The sequence below is a fragment of the Spea bombifrons genome, chromosome 4 (assembly GCF_027358695.1).
Source record: "Spea bombifrons isolate aSpeBom1 chromosome 4, aSpeBom1.2.pri, whole genome shotgun sequence".
Lineage (NCBI taxonomy): Eukaryota > Metazoa > Chordata > Amphibia > Anura > Pelobatidae > Spea > Spea bombifrons.
The window spans coordinates 74,070,750-74,091,922 of NC_071090.1; the positions used below are offsets into that span (position 1 = coordinate 74,070,750).

General features: G+C 40.6%; 1 protein-coding gene across 1 annotated transcript in view; it reads right to left on the bottom strand.

Moving 5' to 3' along the window:
• The window catches only part of CCDC33 (coiled-coil domain containing 33), a 29,763-nt gene that overhangs the window by 6,556 nt on the left and 2,034 nt on the right, over positions 1–21,173 (bottom strand). The window contains exons 3-15 of the mRNA XM_053464975.1: positions 20,043–20,173; positions 19,338–19,447; positions 18,239–18,340; positions 18,065–18,156; positions 17,315–17,429; positions 16,619–16,748; positions 16,020–16,153; positions 15,520–15,591; positions 13,361–13,477; positions 5,121–5,275; positions 3,645–3,696; positions 493–688; positions 103–191 (exon numbers count right to left, since the gene is read on the bottom strand). Coding sequence (XP_053320950.1) covers positions 103–191; positions 493–688; positions 3,645–3,696; positions 5,121–5,275; positions 13,361–13,477; positions 15,520–15,591; positions 16,020–16,153; positions 16,619–16,748; positions 17,315–17,429; positions 18,065–18,156; positions 18,239–18,340; positions 19,338–19,447; positions 20,043–20,172 — 1,494 coding nt within the window. The 5' untranslated portion in view covers position 20,173. The remainder of the gene's footprint in view (positions 1–102; positions 192–492; positions 689–3,644; positions 3,697–5,120; positions 5,276–13,360; positions 13,478–15,519; positions 15,592–16,019; positions 16,154–16,618; positions 16,749–17,314; positions 17,430–18,064; positions 18,157–18,238; positions 18,341–19,337; positions 19,448–20,042; positions 20,174–21,173) is intronic.

Here is a 21,173-nt window from a genome sequence, read left to right on the forward strand (position 1 = left end):
TAAGCCTGCCGATGGCTTTGTTATTATGCTAGTGACATCTTCCCTGAAGGCGGAAAGATGGTTTCTTGATGCATGGAAATTATACTTGTGAGAGGCACTCACCCTGACCAACTCATTCTGCAGCTGTTGAACGCGGTCTCGCATCCCCCGGAGCTCTGATGTTTCACTAGCAAGTTTCTGTTTTAGAGTCACTGTGAGGGATAAATTAGACAGAAAGAGATCATACACATTATAGCCTCAGTACTATACCACTCATGCCATAAATATTTACATGCACCTTGTTCTAGAGCAGAAGACATGACGCTGGGGGATTTCAGAGGTTGAATTAAATTAGAACTCTTTGTATCTGTTCCTTTAAGCGTAGCCTTGTTGACAAAATGATTTCTACGAAATGATGGCATTACAGAGTTACATTCACCAGACGGAGCCTTGAATTATGTTTGGCTTCATAAGGACTTGTACACTGGAATGTATCAGATAAAACCTCGTTACCCAGTCGATCGGCAATCTCAGCCTTGGTCATGACATCAATGTCACCATCACTTAGCATGCTGCGGCCCACATCCTGTAGCAGACTGCGTTCGCTCCGGAGTGCACTATTTTCAGCTTCCAGTCCTCCCATCTGACGGCGCAGTGTAATAATGTCGTCTGCCATGCGCTGCATGGCAAGTCGGTAATTTGCTACCTCCTAGAAATAAGGTGTATGCAAATTAGTTCATGGACTTACACCAGGCAATTTTGTGAAGTACTACAGTTGAAAATGTCTGAAATAACACTATGTCTGGAAAAACAATAAGAAAATTGCATTTTACAATTGCCCAATAGGAAATGTTGCTCAACATTGCCTATATTGTTGGCTTTGGATGCCAGTACAGAGATATATTTTTGGGATTGTGGCCTATTGGATGTTAATGATGGGGAACGCATGTGCTAAAACATCTGTCTTAAAGATATTTGCTTTAAAGGGAAATTATTTTACTGAAAAAAGCCATAGGTGAAAACATGTCACCTAATCCTCTCCCTTGTTATAGCCCATCTGGATTATTGCAACCCCCTTCTATCTGGTCTTTCCCCTTTCCCACCTTTCACCGCTCCAATCTGTCTTCAACACTGCAACTAGATAAATCTTTCTCTGTGACTGTTTCCTCACCTGCTGCCCCACTGTGTCAATCACTCCAATGGCCCCCCATACCATTCAGAATCTACCGTATTTGCTCGATTATAAGACGTGTTTTTTTCAGAGCAAATACTCTGAAAAATACCCCTCGTCTTATAATCGGGGTCATCTTATAATCAGACCTCAAATAGGTCTGACTATGAGAAGACCAAGATCCAGATCCCCCGCAGCTGCAGGGGACCTGGATCCTCCTGTCTCCCAGCCCCCCCCGCCCCACTTACCGGTACTTCTGAGTCCCCGGTGTGTAGCTGGGGCAGCGTGTAGATGTCTACGCGATTCGCGTAGACAACTTCCGCTGCAGCAGGAAGGAGGCATGGCTAGCAGCGGGGGTTGTCTGCGTCCATCGCGCAGACCTTCCCCGACTGTCAGAGATCAGGAACTCTGATCTCTGACAGTCGAGGAAGGTCTGCACGATGGATGCAGACAACCCCCGCTGCTAGCCACGCCTCCTCCTGGCTGCAGCGTAAGTGCGTGGGAACTACACGCTGCCCCTGCCCCGGGTACATGACAGAAAAGTCAGAAGCACCGGTAAGTTTGGAGGAGGGGGGGTGTTAAATGGGGAGCATAAGGCATTTCTGGAGGCAGAGTGCTCTGTGAAATGCCTTTTAACCCCCTTAATGCCACTCTGCCTCCAGAAATGCCTTTTTAACCCTCTATACTCCACTCTGCCTCCTGAATGCCTTAAACTTCCCTATATGCCACTCTTCCCCATAATATGCCTTTTAACCCTCTAAATGCCAGAGTGGCATATAGGGGTGTAAGGCATTTCTGGAGGCAGAGTGGCACATAGGGGATCAAAAGGCATATCATGGGGCACAGTGGCATTTAGAGGGTTAAAAGGCATATCATGGGGCACAGAGGCATATAGGGGGTATAAGGCATTTCTGGGGCAGATGTGCATAACTGGGGGGCAGGTTGGAAAATAGAAGGAAATAAAACCAAAATAATTTTCTCAAACATAGCTTTTATAAAAAAAATAGTTTAGATGAATTAACATTTACTGGTAAAACTTTTTTCCTATAGGGTCGTCTTATATTCAGGCTTTTTCTTTTTTTCCTAAATTAATATTCAGATTTGGGTCGTCTTATAATCAGGGTCGTCTTATGATTGAGCAAATACGGTAATTCAAACTTCTGACCTACAGAGCCCTTAACAACTCTGCACCCCCCCCAATATTTCTACCCTCCTATCCAAATTCACCCCTAACCACCCTCTTTGTTCCTCATGAACTGCGTCTTCTCTTCCACCGTCATTACCTCTTCCTACTCCTGCATTCAGAATTTCACCCATTCTGTACCCCTTCTCTGGAATCCCCTTCCCCGTTCCGTCAGACTCTCACTCTTGTACACAGATTTAAAAAACTCTGTCCCATTCCTGTGTTCGGTTCATATTCGTTTTTTTCTTAGTTTTTGGCAGGTTTTTTTTTTTTAGAAAGGGTTAATACGGGGTTAACAGGGTACGCACTACACAGCAGCTTTGGCACCAGGATTTTAAAGGTCTGTATGAGCAACTGTATTGGTCGCCTGACAACCGTAACTTGCACTGACAGAGATGGGAATTGCAAGGCTGCAGGTGGAAAATCAGTAGAGCTGTTTCCACTGGTGTCCACATGAGGTCTCCACACACCGTACACGTGTCTCTTTGCAGCCCCACACTTTGATTCCTAGTCACAGCACCTGATTACATTACAATGCTTCACTTAGTGAATTGTCCTGTCCGTACCTAGATCAATACTTTCTTCATACATTTGACCTCAGCTACGAAGGCAACACCTTTATATAACAGATCAGTATAAAGGCACACAATTATGGTTATTTCACAAAGAAGGCTGAGTGCATGAAGCCAGAGAACAAGGAGCACTGTGTGGGGATTCTGGATTATCCTTCCTTTCATAGCTTTCAGCCAAGTCAGAGCCATTCCTAATTTGATGTGGGGCTCAGGTCAAGTTCAAAATTTGTGAGACCCCATACAGCAAACCTGTGAGAGAAAACACTAAAACTGAACAGTGACTACCATGGTGCAGGGACTGTGCGGAGTGGATCACAAGACGGCTGCACCAGCCTGCCTTAGCCTGGGAGAAATCAACGGATAAGATTTTCATTGAAAACTGAATGGAGACTGATTGAACCGCTCTCACATTTCCAGCATCATCAGTGGAACGTTGGTTTCAAGGCCAAATGCTTTACAAGAGTTTAATCACCAATCCCAGTTGTTGGGCATGCAAACACAAAAGGATGTGTCCATGGGGATAGCCAGTGCTCTTGGTGGACAAAGTTCAGATAATGCCCAGGTGACATAAGGAGGATGCTGGGAGCAGAAACCTAGCAGTACTTCTTATTGAATCACTGCTCACTTTTAACTTATATATGGAACATTGTTTGTTCCGCCGAACTTTGCCCCAAACAGCAGTAATGCTGTAATTGCAAAAATAAGTAATACTAGATTAAGGTAGACAGAATCTGCTCACCTGCTCCTGGTGCTCCATCACTGCATCTGCAGGCAGTTCCATGTCCTTAGTGCTGATGCGTTGTGCGGAGGTCGTGCAAGTACATAAAATAGGCGAGGAGAATAAGAGAACAAAATAAGATGTATGGGAAAACTAGAGCAATGACCTTACCTCAAATGACAGGAGAATACAAGATTTTACAATGTCTGGTGAATGTGTGACTCTGCTACTCATGCATGCATTGTCATTTTGCACATTTAAAAACATGCATGGCATAAACTGAAGGACATCATATTTATGCATGTGTATAAATAATTAGATTAGTTGCATCTGTAATGCCAGCGCTAGAAGCCCCTCCTGGACCAAGAATTCTGGGGGCATCCTCACTACACTGATATTGGCCTTCTGAACGCTCCAAACACTGCTCTCCTCTCCTAGTATAGCTGCTTACCTACTATAGAGGCTTTTTACTTTAACAACGTATCTAATTAACTTATATCTTACAATAATGATATGTGTGATTGCAATATCAAAATCAAAATCTGCAAAAATACTTCATAAGCATTTGTTTTTACACTGGCTTCTGCTATCTTTAAACCTTTTAATATGGTAAATGCTAAATTGTTTCAGTTTTATTATAAAAAGATCATGCGTAGTTGCTAAAGCAACAGATTATGCTTTTGTTTTATGGGTTTATACTGCAGCATTCGCCACATGCTACTTAGTAGCTAAGGCTTATCTGTCAGATCTTGGTCCTAGCAACGAAATACACCTGTAATTACGACACAGCCTTTTTTATGTTATTCAGCAGATAACGGTTACATTTATTTATATAGCGCCAGCAGATTCTGTAGCGCTGTTGCAGTAGGGAAATGTGGCAACATTTAACAAAGACCATTTAAAATAACACACGTTAAAACATACTGGTACAGAAGAAGAAGAGGGATCTGCTCTTACACTGTATTAGGATATGTTTTATATGTGCTTACAATCTATTGGGATATATGCTATACGAGACATACAGTCATACTCCACTACATTTAACTAGCATTTCTTGACAATTCATATTTCACTTTTGCTGCTTACTTTTTGTATCACACACTTCTACAGTTGCTTATTTTATTTGGCAATAACATTGAATTTATTAATATATACCTTTTTAAGATGCACCTTTTGTATTTTGTAAGGTTATACATTTTTTAGAAAGGCTTTTTTCATATGAGCAGAATTCCACATACTCATACAAAAAATCTGGCTTAGAATAACATTTAAAGTTATAGATGGTGACATCAAACAAAGGACCCGGTTAATAAAGAATATTTCTTCAACTTACTATTTTAAAGAGGGGCTTCTGAATAACACATAATTTACGGGGTATTAATATCACCAGATATTTCACGCTGGGTACTTTAAGTATCTGTGGGATTTCCAATACTTAACATTAGTTTCTACTTTATAGAAGCATAAAATATGTGCTGAGGTATCGTCAGGACTCACCTTAAGTAATTGGAGGAGGGGTCTGCATGTACGTGTCCTTGATGCCCCCCTGGATCTGCAGGCTTGGGGTCAGTGGGTATGGGTTGAGTCCATGGGTTAGGAAGAATATCAGCCAGAGCATTGTAGGGTGGGAAGGATGTTCCATCTCTTTGCAGCTGGGAAAGTAAAAAATGTGTTTCTATCTAGCTATTTGACCAATAGACAATAAAACCATAAGTAGGTCCAGATAAAATCTGATGCTCTATAAATTAGAACATAAACAACTTTAGTGCTTTGTGTCCTCTTAGATGTAACTACTTACAGAAGAGGAGTATGGTCTGTAAAAAGTATCCATCCAAGAAAGACTGTACTCCCAGACATATGTCCTACTGAGACATACTAGTACTATCTGACCATGCTATCCACTACTAATATATAGATGTCCTGCCAGCCCTACACACTATCTTACTAGGAGATAATCCCAGGCCTGCAAACATCACACAACAGCTCTCTCTGCTATATTGCCAGTGATTTTAAGGAGTAGCTATTATCCCAATCATATACAGTATCCTAGTAATAGCTGTACTCACAGCCCTATACCGTATCCTAGTGAGTTAAGTGTTATACAGTTACCCTCCCACCCAAAACACACACACTCCCTCCTCCCTCCACCATCATCAAATAGCAACCAGTGCCACTCCACTCATCATACTCACCTTTGGCAGGGCAGCCAGCATGGGCATAAGATGCAGATTACACTTTAGGGTACGGAATGCGGTTACTACTCACGCCCTTCTACTCTCCACCCTAAATTATGATCCTCGTTGTTTACACCTTCCTTGTCCCTCCTGCAGTTTGTCTATTAGTATGTAACTAGATTAGCCCTCATTTATCACCCCCTCTTCATTATGTGAATGGTTAGCTACATTAAATCTGAATCATTTTCCATTTCTAGTTTTCATTAAATCTAAAACCTCTTCCCTCCACTCCTCTTTTTTCTATATGACTGTCGCTCTATCTTTGGGTACTTGTTGCTACAACAAAATATCCCCTTGGAAACTGTGACCAAGAGGAAGAAGGCAGGGTCTGAAACCCTTGTATACAATGTAACGAGAATACAAATGGCAGGGTAAACAATTACCTCAGTAGGGGAAGGGATCTGCATTTATGTGAGTTTCAGGAGCAGGCGAGAAAAAAAAGAGCTATAGGTAGAGGGTATATGGGGCAATTTCAGGAGCTGTATGTACAGGTTTAGGGGAACTCTTATCTGAGAAGTCTGTGAATAATTGTAAAAAGTACCGGTATAAGAAAACATACTTCACATTAACGGTATATTAACATAGAAACATAGAATTTGACAGCAGAGAAGAATCATTCTGCCCCATTTAGTCTGACTATTTTTCCTAATGTAAAGAGTCAGACATTAATCAGTGCTTGGTCTTGTCTTAGATTCAGGAAAGTTTTACGCCTATCCCATGTATGTTTATATATCTTTACTATGTTAACCTCTGCCAGTTCTGATTGGAGGCTGTTCCATTAATTTACCTCCCTCTTTGTAAAATAAAATGTCCTTACATTACATTTAAACCTTAGATTTCTTTACATGTCAAATAAGCTTCCCTCCTGTGCTTTGTTAAATCCCTTTAATATTTAAATGTTTCTATTACATCTCCTGTCTCTCTCTCTCTTTTATCCTCCAAGCTCCAATCTATACCTCCTTTCCTCCAAACTATACAGTTTTTTGATAGTTTGTTATTTGTATGTTCATGAAATATTTAGTTTTCACTTTGCTCTTCTTTCAAAATAGTTTGACAGCATAGACAGTTATATTTGTGTTAATAAAGCGCAAATTACAAAGTAATTACATGGACCACCATTGGCATACAATAATTCTGTATAATTTCTGCTTTCCTTTTGACTGATGTTTAGATCTTTTGCTATATGTTTTCCATATAATAAAAGGGACAGTAGCACACACTGGCCATTGTTTCTAACTTTTGAATTAGATCCATGAAGACCAGGTGGAGTTAGGTGGCAATTATAGAGGAAGACTAATATATAATAAAAGAGGGTCATGCGGGGTAATAGATGGGGAGGCGGCGCACATTTGGCAACCGAAGGTGTTAAATCGAGCAGTTCTAATAACTCAAGCCTGACTGTTAACACTTTCAATGCCAGGTGAACGACAATGCACAAACTGGGTCACCTGCAACCTGTTTAACTGCAAACTATGTATTCAAAATAAAACGATCATGGCAAGTAACCATTGTGCTCTTCTAGCAAACTAAAGCTGTGGTATCCTGAGAATTTCCTGAAAGTGTTTTATTTGCCTATTTTACTTGTAACTCTTTAACAAGCTTGCACTAATTGCATGGTTTTTTTGTTTAGCTGTATCTGCCTGCATACCCGTTCCACTCCTAGTGTTGGTCTGCCATAGCGCCTCCTGGAACCCAATGTCTCCACTATGATTTTACACATTATTGGAAGTTTATAAATCATGTAAACAAAAATAACAAATGCTATCATTTTGGCAATCTTATTTTTATGCCTAGCAACAGATAGTATTGTAACGCATAAGTGTGCCTTGAACGCACTGTCCACAGAGCATTGCTCATTTCAAGACTATTTATATACCGTATAAAAAATTAAAAACTAACTTACGTCCTCCTGCACATTACACCATGCTGCATAATATATTTGTATATTTGTCTAGGTCATTATTAGCAGTATATGCTAGGCTGACAATGCAAGCAGTTTAATCAGAATGAAGAAGGATACGTAGACAACCCTTTTCATCTACTACATGCTCTTCTTCCTAAAAACGCACCAAGATTATTATTCACTCCACTGGCACATTTCCCTTCATTGACCTCCTCATTTGCATTACCATTTTTTCTCTACAGGACAATTTACAGGAAATATGGCTCCCAGGATGGCCATCTGGAATGACCTCTCCCACAAACAAAGATGATATAATTAAGGAGATAACAAACTACTGAAGAACGTTATCAGACTATAACAGTTCAGCATTAAGTATAATCCTAAAGAGGTAGGAAACAATACACAATTAAAATTAATTAACCCAAGATAAACTCCTTCATGCAAGCCCTTCCAGTTTTGGGAACTGGATAATATTTGTTTTAATTACTGAATGCTAATTACTTTCTTTAACATACAAGGGATAGGCATTGTCCGCTGTACTATATGTAGTGGGAATGATTGACCATTCCTTTTTCCACACAGTCATAGTCTTTCAGGTGTAAGCAGGTACAATAATGTCTCGGTTTCCTCCTGAAGCCATAGGTTTAGTAAATTAAACCAGTCAAAAAGGAAACTCACTAGACTTAACATACAAAAAGCAGCTAAATGGCCTATACGGATACGCTCTTCTTTTTGTAACTTTTATCATGTCACACGCTTTCAGGACTTCTTCAGTCCTTAGTGAATGATGAAGAGCGTTACAGGAGTATAGGCTGAAGTTCTCCCAAGTTTCATGTCCAAAGTTTTGTGTCTCAATAAAAAGTTTTTGTTTTTTAAAGTCTAGCTTTTGTAATAAAATATGTCATTTCATGTGATGAATCCATTACTCAAACTCCATATTTAAAAGGAAATATTCTAGGCCAACACCCTTTGCTAACGCTGTCTGGTGATGGGTCAATAGTGATACTCCCATTACATCATTACAACAATAAGGGCATGTTTTATGAACAAAAACACCATGTGTTGAATTGAAAAACACATTTATGTTATAAGACAAAATATATTTAGGGGTTATGAAAAAGGCAATGTCGGCAAAACATCCATATATCAGCTAAAATACATAGTTCTCAAGAAAAAAACATTTGAGTGAGAACAATTGGCTACAGAAGAATTCTATCTGGTCTCTGTAGAGAACGGCAGCTACTGGATCTGAATCACATTTTGACATCATCAATGCAAGAAGTGGTAGAAATTCCTCTATCCCTATGAACATTCAAGGGACAATAATGCTATTTGCAGGCCTCTAATTGCCCCTTTGAAGAAGAATGCTTGAAATTGGATTATGCCCTGCAAACTTCAATTGCAAATGTTTTTGCATTAATGGCAAATAAGGTCTTTGTAGCCTTGTAAAAAACTACAGACACTTTCTTACAAGCACATCACCCTTGGTTAGACACATACACTAGATATACCGTAAATTAGTATGCCTCTCCCAGGGTTACTTTACAACAAATTTTTTATAATGCCTCATTTAATTGTTATAATATATATGGAGGTGTTAATTGTCCTAAAAATCGAAAACTAAATATGCTGTTTTAACGAAGTAAAACTTCCCACAATAAGATCCTGACAGTACATTTCTGTTTTTACTTTTGGATGCATAGCTGTCAGACATCATGTGATCTCACGTCATCGGCACATTTCAGAAGCATTTAATGTCTTTGAACACAGCGACCTGAAAGTTGAGCACAGTAGCACCTTTGTCCGATTGAAGCATGAACAATGACTATGGAAAATACACAAAAGCATCAGGAACCGTCAGCTATGCAGCTGCCGCTACCAAGCATTTCCCATTAAGGATTTTAATTTTCTAAACATTATTAAAAATCTGCTCTCAAATCAGGTCTGTAAGTCCAGTTGTATGCCACACACTGCTGTAAAAGTTTCAACATCTTTCATACCCATCCCAATATTTGCTTATCATCAATAGTCTGCAAGTTGGATTTGAAGAAGCAGACAAAGCATGTTTTTGTTTCCGGGATTAGTGAAGCTTAACAACGTTTTTTTTGAACTATAAAATATTTCAGCACATACAAAATTCAAGGGAAATGATTCACTGTAAATCAGAGTTAGTTTATAGCCATATAATATACATAATTCATCATATGCGTGAAAAAGCTAATATTACAATTGTAATCAGTGTTGAACCAAAGAATTTCAAATTAAGACAAAAATCCAAATTCTCAATTTGTATAGTGGTGGCCAAATGCAGCAAGCTACGACAGTTTGGGCATTATCTTATGGGTGCTGGCAACATGCAAAATGACCCAGTATTCAGTGCACATTTAGCAGAAAAAAAGCATTAAGGCTAGGTTTCCATTTGGGTTTTTTTTGCTAAAAACGCCTATAAAAACGCCAATAGCGCCACCTGGCGTTTTTTTTTGTGAAAAACGGCTGCAGCCAGATGTTAGCTGTAATTCAATAGGAAATCGCAAAATGCCATTTCCACTTGGCGTTTTTCTGTTTGGCGTTTTTTCAGTCCTCTTTGGCGTTTTTCTGCTTTTTTGGGCTCTGTGGCAGTTTTTCAAAACTGCAGCATGTTGACACTCTGGCGTTTTTTGCAAGAAATCTTGGCTTTTTTTCTCCAATAGAAGTCTATGGGAGAGAAAAAACGCCATGAAAAAGCCATGTGGGTTTATTGCCTTGGCGTTTTTTATGGCGTTTTTTCCACAGTTACAATGCAGAGGATGGACCCAGTATCTGTGTGTCCTACGAGAAATAGGCTGAAAACAAACAGTTTCACACAAAACAAAGTCCTGGACTGGTTCATATTGAATTTTACACCATTTGGAACAAACATGCCATTACAAACAAACATACGCGACCGGATCCTGCGTGCCCAAAGCAACAGCAAACAATTTGCACCATCATTTGGGGCCAATCTTCCCAGAGGAGCAGACATTCGAAATAAAGCATGCCTTACAAACCACAGAAAAGAGACAAAAGGGTCTACCAAGTAAATGACATCAGGAGAGGGCAGATACTTGCCATTTATCCTAATCCCTTTTAGCTGGGTGAAACTTCTAACTTGTAAAGGCTGGAAAAACTGCCTAAGGTCAAAAAAAGCAATTTCCACAGAAAGGCTAAAACGCCAGAAAAAACTGCAGAAAAAACGCCAAAACGCAGCTAAATGCAGTGGCAGTTTTCTTGGCAGTTTTCCTGGCGTTTTTCATCAAGAAAAAAACGCCGGACAAAAACCCAAGTGGAAACCTAGCCTTAGTGTGGTTTATCTAGTCCTGCTCAAAACACATTTTTTTAGGTACTGAATAAAAAAAAAAGGATCCAGTCATTGCATAAATATCACATAAAGCTCACATTACTCAACACCCTAGTTGTTTTTTTGTGGAAAAGCAAGTAAACATAGAAAAAGCTTTCAGACGATGGTTAAAAAAAATAATCTTTAAATCAGCAATTGCCTACCCGACTCAACTTTAACTACAGAATGAGAGATATTTTTGTGACCCTTAATGTATAGGTTTTATTCACATATAAATCAGACTATATATTTATCCAGACAGGAATAATTCCTGTTAAAATATTGAATATTTCCTAGTGCTAAAATCCTATATTCATCAGCTGGAATCCGATACCAAGAAGGAGACACATTGAGTGCTAAAAATGTTCATTAAAATACATTGAAAAATCCTATAGCTTCTTCATTCAGTGGCATTACCTTGAGAAATGTGGCTTTGGGCCAACTAAGCAATTCTGTGGAAATTCCCCACTTCTTTATTATTATTTATTGAATAAACCGCTACGTCTATCCTATTTATCAGTTTCCACTGTCTCTTTTCCATCTTTCTTTTTACATTCTTACCCCTATGCCTTTCCCAGTGCTTTTTGTTCTCTCTTTTCAACTTCTCTCTAATTTGTAACTTTGTGCCTCAGTCTCTTCAGTATTCTGCTTCCCATCTCTCAGATCGCTCCTTTGCTCACCACTCTCTCCCCCTTCTATTCCTATAAATCTCGCTCTCTCATTATTCCACATTGTGTTTACAAACTTCGCTTTTAATCAGATCCCCCCTAGTGGGCCATAAATCTGCTCAGGAAATGCCCAACCTTACACCATCAGAGAACATACATAAAGCTTTGTGGTCTACTACATTAAAAGACAAGATTATTTTGACGACAAACACCGCCTCAATAACGTTAGACTTTTTTTTAGCCCAGCTGTTCCAATCTGGCAGCCAGGATAACAAGAAATATTCCCCTAGTAGGTTCCTTCTGTGCTTTTTTCCTACATTTGCTAGGGTACAAGATTACTATATACATATTCGGCGGTGTACATACTTCAAGGGTATTCTTCACATTTAAGGGAATTTAGGGGATATTTTGGAAGACAAATGGTAAGGCAGGACAAGTGATGATTTTCCCTAAATCAAGGACATCTGGTCATCACAGCATACAGTATGTACAAAACAAGCCATACAATATTCACAGTCAAACAGCCAAGATGAGAGAGCTTAGTCACGCACAGCTCTAAATGAGACGTCTCAGTGGTCTCCACACACACATACTGTTTCTACTCTGGAAGTCTGAGATAAGCTAAACTGCTCCTCTGTCCATCCTTTCATCCTTCACTTTCATCCTTCTGTTTTGTGCAATAATCCAACTGCAGATACTCAGCCTCTGAGGATGAGAGAACAGAGCTCCCCGTGTAGCAAAGCTCTCCCCCTACCCCATTTGCAAAGTCCCTTTTACAAAATTACCCTTTCACTCCCCAACTCTTCCTCTTATTTGCGATATAGATCGCTCTCCTAATCATTCTACCCTTTCTATGGTTCAGCAACACAATTTCCTGTATCTTTTGTCTTTGTCACTGGAAATCTGATAGTGAACAGGGTATCACAGCTCTCGCTATAAATGCATAGCCAATCAGCAGATATGTCTGCCATGCTTCAGACCACCTCTAACTGGCTGTTCATATATAGTTGACATGACACTATGCAGAAGTGTTGTGTTTCAGCTGCTATACATTATGAAGGCCCATCCAATGTAAGCTTCTTATAACGTATGGTTAAATCAGCGAGAAGTCTCCTGTATAACGCATTATAACGTATTACGCATTATGCAGGACCAGCTCAACCATTCTAGCTGAAATGTTGGCCCCTCATAATGAATAATGACATAAGAGTTAAAACTCTGCTGCAAACAATGCCTTTAGTGAATGGACCTCTCTGCACGTCTCACTGCATACTACTCAATTATCACTTGGTATAAATTACAGGTATTTGTGGACAGCAGGTAGTTCTATAACTGGGATCTCTGAGGATTCTAATCCTCCTCATCGTGGAGCACATATTGGTGCAGTTTCTCATGCAGTGATTTTCCTGCGTGTCTACTGTAGCAGAAAAGAGGATATCTTTGATAGCTGTCTGGAATAAGGCACATTGAATGCTTTCGGGTCACTATATTTTCCATGTAATGATTAAGCTAATCTGTTCACATAACCAAGGGCCCAGGGTAAGATCATACAGACAACTCCCAGGTATCTAACTCACCTCTTCATGGTTGAGGGCTGCTGTCCTCCCTTGAGTGGGATTATCTGAGTGGATTCTTTGGGACTGTCTCTCCACCTGGGCTTTGGCATCCAATGGGCTCAGAAAAAACTCTGGGCGCTGGAAGAGTTGGGAGGTAGAAGAAAACGTATATACAAGAAAGGTTACAAGACCGTGCTTAGGGGGTGCAGGAAGTTAAATTATGTGTTGAAAGTGTTATGCTCTATGTATGCTTGTCAGCCTGGAGGGCAAGCCCAGCCAGTTGGTCAAGTCATAGTACCCCCATTTGGGATAGAAGAACATATTCCTCAAAATAGATCATAAAGTGAGTAGATTCAGACTGGGTGTAAATGCAGCCTTACATAACTGTTTAATAAACCTACTTAACAGCCCTCCCTTGTTGGTACTTGTATACGAACAAAGCACACTATAGTTGTGTTTGTGGAGAAGAAATGGAATGTCTTCAGTAACCTGTACTGGTACTCCAATAACCAGAGAGGTTGCAGGTGAGTTGCATTTTCAACCAATTTTTCAATCATACAAGGCCAGATCACTCCTCGAGACTGCAGCTCTCCTGCAAACCCCTGTACATTGAAACGTTATATGTGTCAATGCAGTGTGTCTCTGTGTGCCACACCTTGTGTAGCGAAGCATTCTCCCGCACTGTATCTGTTTGCTGGCACAAAGAGACACAGTGAAATGCTCATGAAAATTGGAGCATTCGTTGGTAACAGATGCTAATGACAGAGGCTGAAACTTCTCTGCCATTGAGTAACAGTGTGTGTGTGTGTGCATGAGCCCCTCTCATTAGGCTTGTAATGACATGAGGGAAATGAACAGCAGGAAGACGCAGAGCATGTTTAGAAATACTGATGATATTTGCATCACTTTCCATTTACCCTTCGCAAGTGGCAGACCAATCCCAAGAGCTCAGAACCCACGGTTGCTAACATTTTACTGATGGTGCCTTATCGGTTTCTGGCTTATGTGTAGATGTGTGGAGCCCAGGTAAACACTGTTTGTGTTATCTTCTCTGTGATCCACCGCCACCCTCTCCTTGCATTCCATATGCCAGACTCCCCTAGTCTCACTATCCTAAAGTCTCAAAATGACTGGTTGTTTGTCCTCTTGGATGACAAAAATTCCACCAAAGCCCCTGGAAAACTTTTTTCTACACCAAAATATAAAATAAATCACAGTGAACAACCTGTTGCAAGACACAACAAGACAATATATCAAAACCCACATACTGTGTTCCAAGAACAGCGGATTGCTCTAAGTTGTGTGCTTTTGAATTAATTCAGTGCCTAACATCAGAGGCGGAGGGTTATTTATTGCAGCTGAGGGGTGGTAGACCCCCTGAATTATTCAACAGGCACCCCCTCCTCCTATCTGTTTCTGCTCTGTCTCATGGGGGATATTAGGCAGAAGCTTCGACTCTCCTCTCCTCTCCGCTCTCCCCCACCCTGAGGGGTTGATATGAAAAGGTATCGACAGCTTGTTAGTAAAGATTATAAATGAGAAGAGAGAGATGGAGAGAGGACTCAGGAAATTAAGAGAGTGAGACTGAAAGTGAGATTCTGAATTGGTTTAATTTGTGGCAATATGCTCCCGTTTATATGTTTACATTTCCTGCCTGTTACGTTCACATCAATGAATACAAAACACATGAATCAGTAACTGGACATAAGACAGATAGCACCGAGCAAATGAGCAATGGATACGATGATGAGAATGAAGAAAAAATTACCAAGGGCGTTAAAGAGAAAAACTGATGGAAAGAAAGAGCAAGGAAAGAGAGCACAAGAGCAAGGAAAGACAGTTTGGAAAGAGAAAGCGAGAGAAAGGAAAGAGAGTGCACAAGCAAGAAAAGAGAGCACAAGAGTGAGAGCAGGAAAAGAGAGCGCAAGAGCGAGAGCAAGAAAAGAGCGCACAAGAGCAAGGAAAGAGAGCACAAGAGCAAGGAAAGAGAGCGCGTGAGTAAGGAAAGAGAGCGCGAGAGTAAGGAAAGAGAGCACGAGAGCAAGGAAAGAGCACGAGAGCAAGGAAAGAGAGAGCAAGACAAAGGAAAGAAAGCAAGACAAAAGAAAGAGAGAGCGAGAGAAAGGAAAGAGAGAGGAAAGAGGCTGTAATAGCAACAAGAGAAAAGTAACCTGTTTCACCTCAGATCTCAGAAGCAGCAGCTGCAGTGCCACAGAGGGAGGCTCCCCAGAGACAGTTGTTAGATCTGTGCCCTGAGGATGGAAGATTAACATGAAAGAGCATTATACTGACATTGTCTACAGTATTAACATCCCTTGTAGCGCTAACCATGCCAGCAAGCAAACAGCAGCTCTACCGGTCTCTCTTATCCACTCTCAGCAACCCTTCCTGTCTTACAGAGAAGAGCCTTGCTAGTCTTTCCACCTCTCAGGTGAGAGACACAGAATGGCAAGGCCTGACACCACTCTCACAGGCACTAAGTATCAGGGCCTGACACCCACTTACAGTCACATAGTGATAAGGTCCGAGACCACCTGTTTTTTTATTTATGCATTTAGTGGTATTCACTTTTAAAACAGAGTTGTGTTTGCCTATGGGATCAATGAAGGCAACACCTACACAAGTGAAAGCATTAGCTTTCCCATCACCTGAACTTGTAAAGTCCAATGTGTGTCCTTACCTGTATCGTTACACCATTTATAGTGCTTGCCTTGCTGTGACTATTTGAAATCAACTGGTGGTAGACCAGCATGTCCAGAGGGATCACAGAGAACCCACAGTAGCCTGAGAGGTTCCAGGGCATTCGCATTGATTCTACAAACAGAGTAACAATTCATAAAGCTACAAAATCCAGACACATAGATACAGCGGGCATATACTTAATGGCAAGAATACAGATACGAAGCAGCAGGATTTTCAGCCTTGTTACAGGTTAGCAACATATTAAAATATGCTTATTTGGTTTAGAGCAAGGGTAGACTTTTTCATAACCTTAGTGCTCTTTAACATTAGGTCCCATTATCATGATTTTTGTCATTGGCCACCTAGCCCTGGCTCCTGCTCAGAATAAAAATTGCTGCTTCCAACATATCTAAAGGTAAAACAAATTAGTCTTTGACTGCAACACTATGGGATGTAGTGGTGGTGGGGGGGGGAAAACAAAAGTGGTGAAATCAACCATGTTTAAAACACAGAACTTGCAGAATCAGTGACCTAGAGGTAATGCACAATGCAATATTCATAAAGTTCTTATTGTCAAACACTAAATTCAGAAATTACCATTTGTCACCATATAATACTCTAATACCAGTGCTGCCCCTTCACTGAACAGGGTTACACCGTCTCGCCCCTGAAACAGATACAAGGAATTCCACACAGGCTGAGAAACGGGGAGTCCAATAGAGGAGATCTGCAGAAAAAAACGCATGTGTGTGTGTTAGGGAATGGAGACCAAATAGAGAGAGTCAAGAGGAAAGACTAAATAAACAAGGAAAATAATAAGCAAGACATGAATCCCATGGTGTGAGTGACTGGAAATGAGAGCGAAGGGCAAAAACAGAATAAAAGTAAATGCCAAGAATGAATGCAAGAAAGAGAACAGAAAGTGGTGATTGAAAATAAGAAATATCAAGTGATTAAATGAAAAAAAAAAAAAAAGAAGGAAAGGAGAAAGTGGATTAAACATAAATTCTAAAACAGAGAAACATGCATGCAAATCTAACATAGTAAGAAAAAGAAACAAGAGCAGTTCACATCAGGGAGTGGTGGGAGGATGAAAAAGACCAAGTGCACAACTCAATGATAATGTGGAGAAGAGACTGATGTAAAATGAAGGAGGGAGTCAAGACAAAGACAAAATTAGCAGGGATGCAGGGGCAGACCAGGGAAGTCTGGACATCTACGGAGTAATGTTTATTGATAAAGTGTCAAGAAACTTACTAGTTTTCCACAACAAACCAAGTGCATATTTATTACCTGTGGATGTCCCTCTGAGGCTGTAGGTGGGACTTGGAAACAGGATAGAGCAAGATCTGGAAATGTGACAGTGACGTGGGGTACACCACATACCCCAGGAGGCTTCAGGGACTTGCTAGATGAGGTAAAATAATTTTCAAAGTGAAGTAATCATGTACACATACAATGAACAGAATCACAGTTTTGTTTCTATTTCCTATACTTTTGGGCTCTACCTTGTGTTATCACTATCATACATTGCTAGCATTTCAGATGTAAGGGCAAACACGTTCTGCCAAGTTTTAGAAAACTATCTGAATATAGGATGCTTCTGCCTTACCCCGCCTGGGTAAAAGAGTGGGCATAGGTGCACAGAATTGAGCCATGAACAGAAGATGAGCTACACTGCATGCCACAGTTTAGAAGCAGGCAAAGAAAAGTGGACCTGTTCTGTGGATCATATGACCACCTTGAGATGCTGCAAGCAACAGGAAGAGCTCATTTATGACTCTAAAAGTGGGAGTATTTTGTATTTAATCTACTATATCAGGCTTGATCATCATATACATATCATTTAAACCTCAGTCATGAAAGTGGACAAACAATGTTAATAGGATAGGAGACATAATGTTAAGAGTCAAAGACGTAATCTGGATAGTACATTATCAGGGACATTAGTAAACAGTCTCATTAAAGTCCCATTCACAATGATGCTCGTACTGAAAACCAAGCTCACACAGTTGGAAAAGACATGCTTATACAATCCACTACCTGTAAACTGTGTAGTTGGGCACAATTCGTGCCACTGCCAGGAGAGGGTGGGCCAATCCCTGCAAAGGGGTCTCCACACCTATTAACAGGACCTGTTGGGAAAACCGGAGTAACATGTAACACAGGGACAGGTGTGTACTATTGCCACACAGTAACACAATTGAAATCACTCACCTGCAGAGCACTGTAGGTAAACCCATCCTGCTGTGCAAGGTAGCTGCTCCTGCGCTGAATGCTGACATTAAGGCCACAGCCTACAGGAACCTGGTCACCGGACTGACAAAAAAAGGAAACAAAGGATGTCATCTACTCAAAAGCTGCCTCGTGCAGACTGCGTAATGTACACGTGTGTATCCCTATAACATTACAATATTCCCATTAAAGCTGGACCCAAATTAGATTATTACTAGACTTGCGCATTCTTTTTGTGCTGAATGTTGCCATTTCCTCCATTTGTCTGTATAACGAATGAACGAATACAATTTTAGATGAATGAAAAAAGGAATGTGCGCAGTACGAAAATCTTTGCCCTTTCTTTCTTCTCTGGAGCCATTTTAATTACGCTAAGAGGAGGAGAATCTCACTATCTGAATTCGACTTCTACGCATTTATTTCTCGTTTCCATGGCAAGCCAGATGGACGACTGAGATTTCCGTAAACGAAAAAATGTTTTACGTTGAATATGAAGACCCTGACGAACAAAGTTTGTTGCGTACAAATAATTTTTTTTCCCGGAAACGAACACAAACTTTCCACCGGCGGCCAAGTTTAATTATTATTATTACTGATTCATTGCCATTGCTTGCATTTAGAATAATTACTAAGAATAACCATGGAGAGTTTTCTTAAAATGTATCTTGATCGTGGCAAATAGAGGGCACCAAATCTGAGGTGACTAAAGACTGTGGGTATCTAATAGAGTGAAATAGATTGCCAGCTCTAAAATATTAACACCCCAAACAAAGCAAATACACATGAGACCTCATGATGCTCAAACTTTTGCTTTTTTAGGTCCAATAAAGAATACTGGGAAAAACTAGTAGACACACTTCTACCTAAACTATGAAAGCCCATATTCATGCCCAAAGATAGTTTGGCACAATAGGGATCTTTTCTACTAAGTTATATAATGATTGCTGTTTGACGGAGCAGAGGCTTTTAAGTTGTTACATATGCACCATGCGCATGTGTAATTACGTCTCCTGATTTACAAACAGAAGGTGTGCTTATGTATATGGATGTTGTAGTGCCAGCTTATCTTAGACTCGAGTACCTGAACTATATTGAGGTGGTAAGTGTGGAAGGGCTGCAGAACGCGGACAGGTATACGGTACGTAACCAGCACATCCAAAGAGTGAGAATCGGCCATAGTCAGTATAAGATCTGAGAAGAAGATAAACAGTCGGAAGTCAGAACAATGTCTGTTTCACCTGGGTTTGTGTAGATCATTCAATCATACCCAGCAATTATACAATACATCATGATATTTTTAAAATATAATATTGTGACCATTTAGTATCTGCTGAAGATATGTTGTGCATTGCTATTAACAGGTGATAATGGCAAAGAAACCATGTGAAGGTCTATATCCATGAGGTCTCAGTGTTGCAATGACCTGCATTTCCATTTACATACATTATCAGCACAGAGAATTTGTAAAGCTTTAAATGGAACATACATGTAATACTCTGCAAGTCAGTATTTTTGAAGCTGGCAGGTTGCATTGAAGTGTACAGATGTGTTGTCAGCAGAAAGGCGCTGTGCAGGAGAACATACTGTTTGGGTTCACTGCTTAGCTATATTAATGTATAAATACACAGCCTACCAGTAGGGAGCATCTCTCTGATGCATAGTAGGGCATTGCTGAGTTATGTATATATAGAGTCAGAGTGAGCGAGAGTGTGACTGGCGTTGGGCACACATACATATTAGTCGACATGTGAACTGTAATCAGAAACTTTGATTAAGTCTTAATTACCTTCCTGCTCTACTTCATCCTCTTTTACAGTCATGGTAAGGGTTTCCCCCCAGGCTGGGTTATGAGTAGGACTCTTGGCATGGGAAATGCTCTGAGCCTTAGCTCCATTCATCTCATCTGAGCTGCTCATCCTGTAACATACATCAGTCTTTACATCCCAGGGAAAATACTAGACAGTTTACTAATAAAACTTTTAAGTGTGACTTAAGAAACACTTTAATACTTTTGTTTAACCTTTAAAATTATTATTTTTTCTTCTTGCAGATGCATGGAGGAATTCATTAGAATCAGCACTTTGGAATCTACTGGTGGTATATAAATTTAATGTAATAATCCCATCTTTACATTTGCCCTGTTTCTCTGCCACCCAGCTGTCTGCATTGCCTGAGGCGCGATCAAACATATCTCCTGCAAAGTTCTGCGCATGCCCGTACACACAATGCCAGCCAGCTCCACCATCAGCCTATGTATAAATGGGGCAGTTGGGGAGACTGAGCAGCATGCTGGGGGACCTGATTGCCCAAGAATGCTATATGCCCCTTGGTTTTGCAGAACTGGGACTGTTGCCCTTGCTGGACTTGCTGCCCAAGGACTAGTCGGCCTAGGCCAGGATACGTTATGGAAGACAACCCCTTACAAAGTGCTTTGGTGAGGTTCTAAGGGAGATTAAACTGACATGACATTGCACGTGTCTAGCTATTCTTGCTGTGGAACATATATCTCCCCTCTCTATCCCTCCCTTATTGTCAATCACTAGCAGCCTGTGATTGACAACTAGAGAAGGTGTGGGGGTAGTGCCCATCACTGTGGTCTCAGTCACGTGACCTGTCAGCTGTGAACATGGGGCAATTAAATATTAATGCCAATAACGACCCCTGGGACAATATGGAAGGGTAGTAAAATCCCATTAATGCTTCTGCACAAACAATTTCCATATTGTTTTTTTCTCTTCTTCTTGCCTCACAAGTGTTTAATGCTCAAGGGTCCAAGGTCTTCAGTAAGCTTCAAGCTGCAGCCAGCATTAAAAACATTGCTAAGGGAGGGGGAGGGAGTGAGCGAGAAAGACAAATTCACGAAGTGCACAGGCAACACGGAAAAAGGGAAAAAAACCTGAAGGAAGGTGAATGGGGA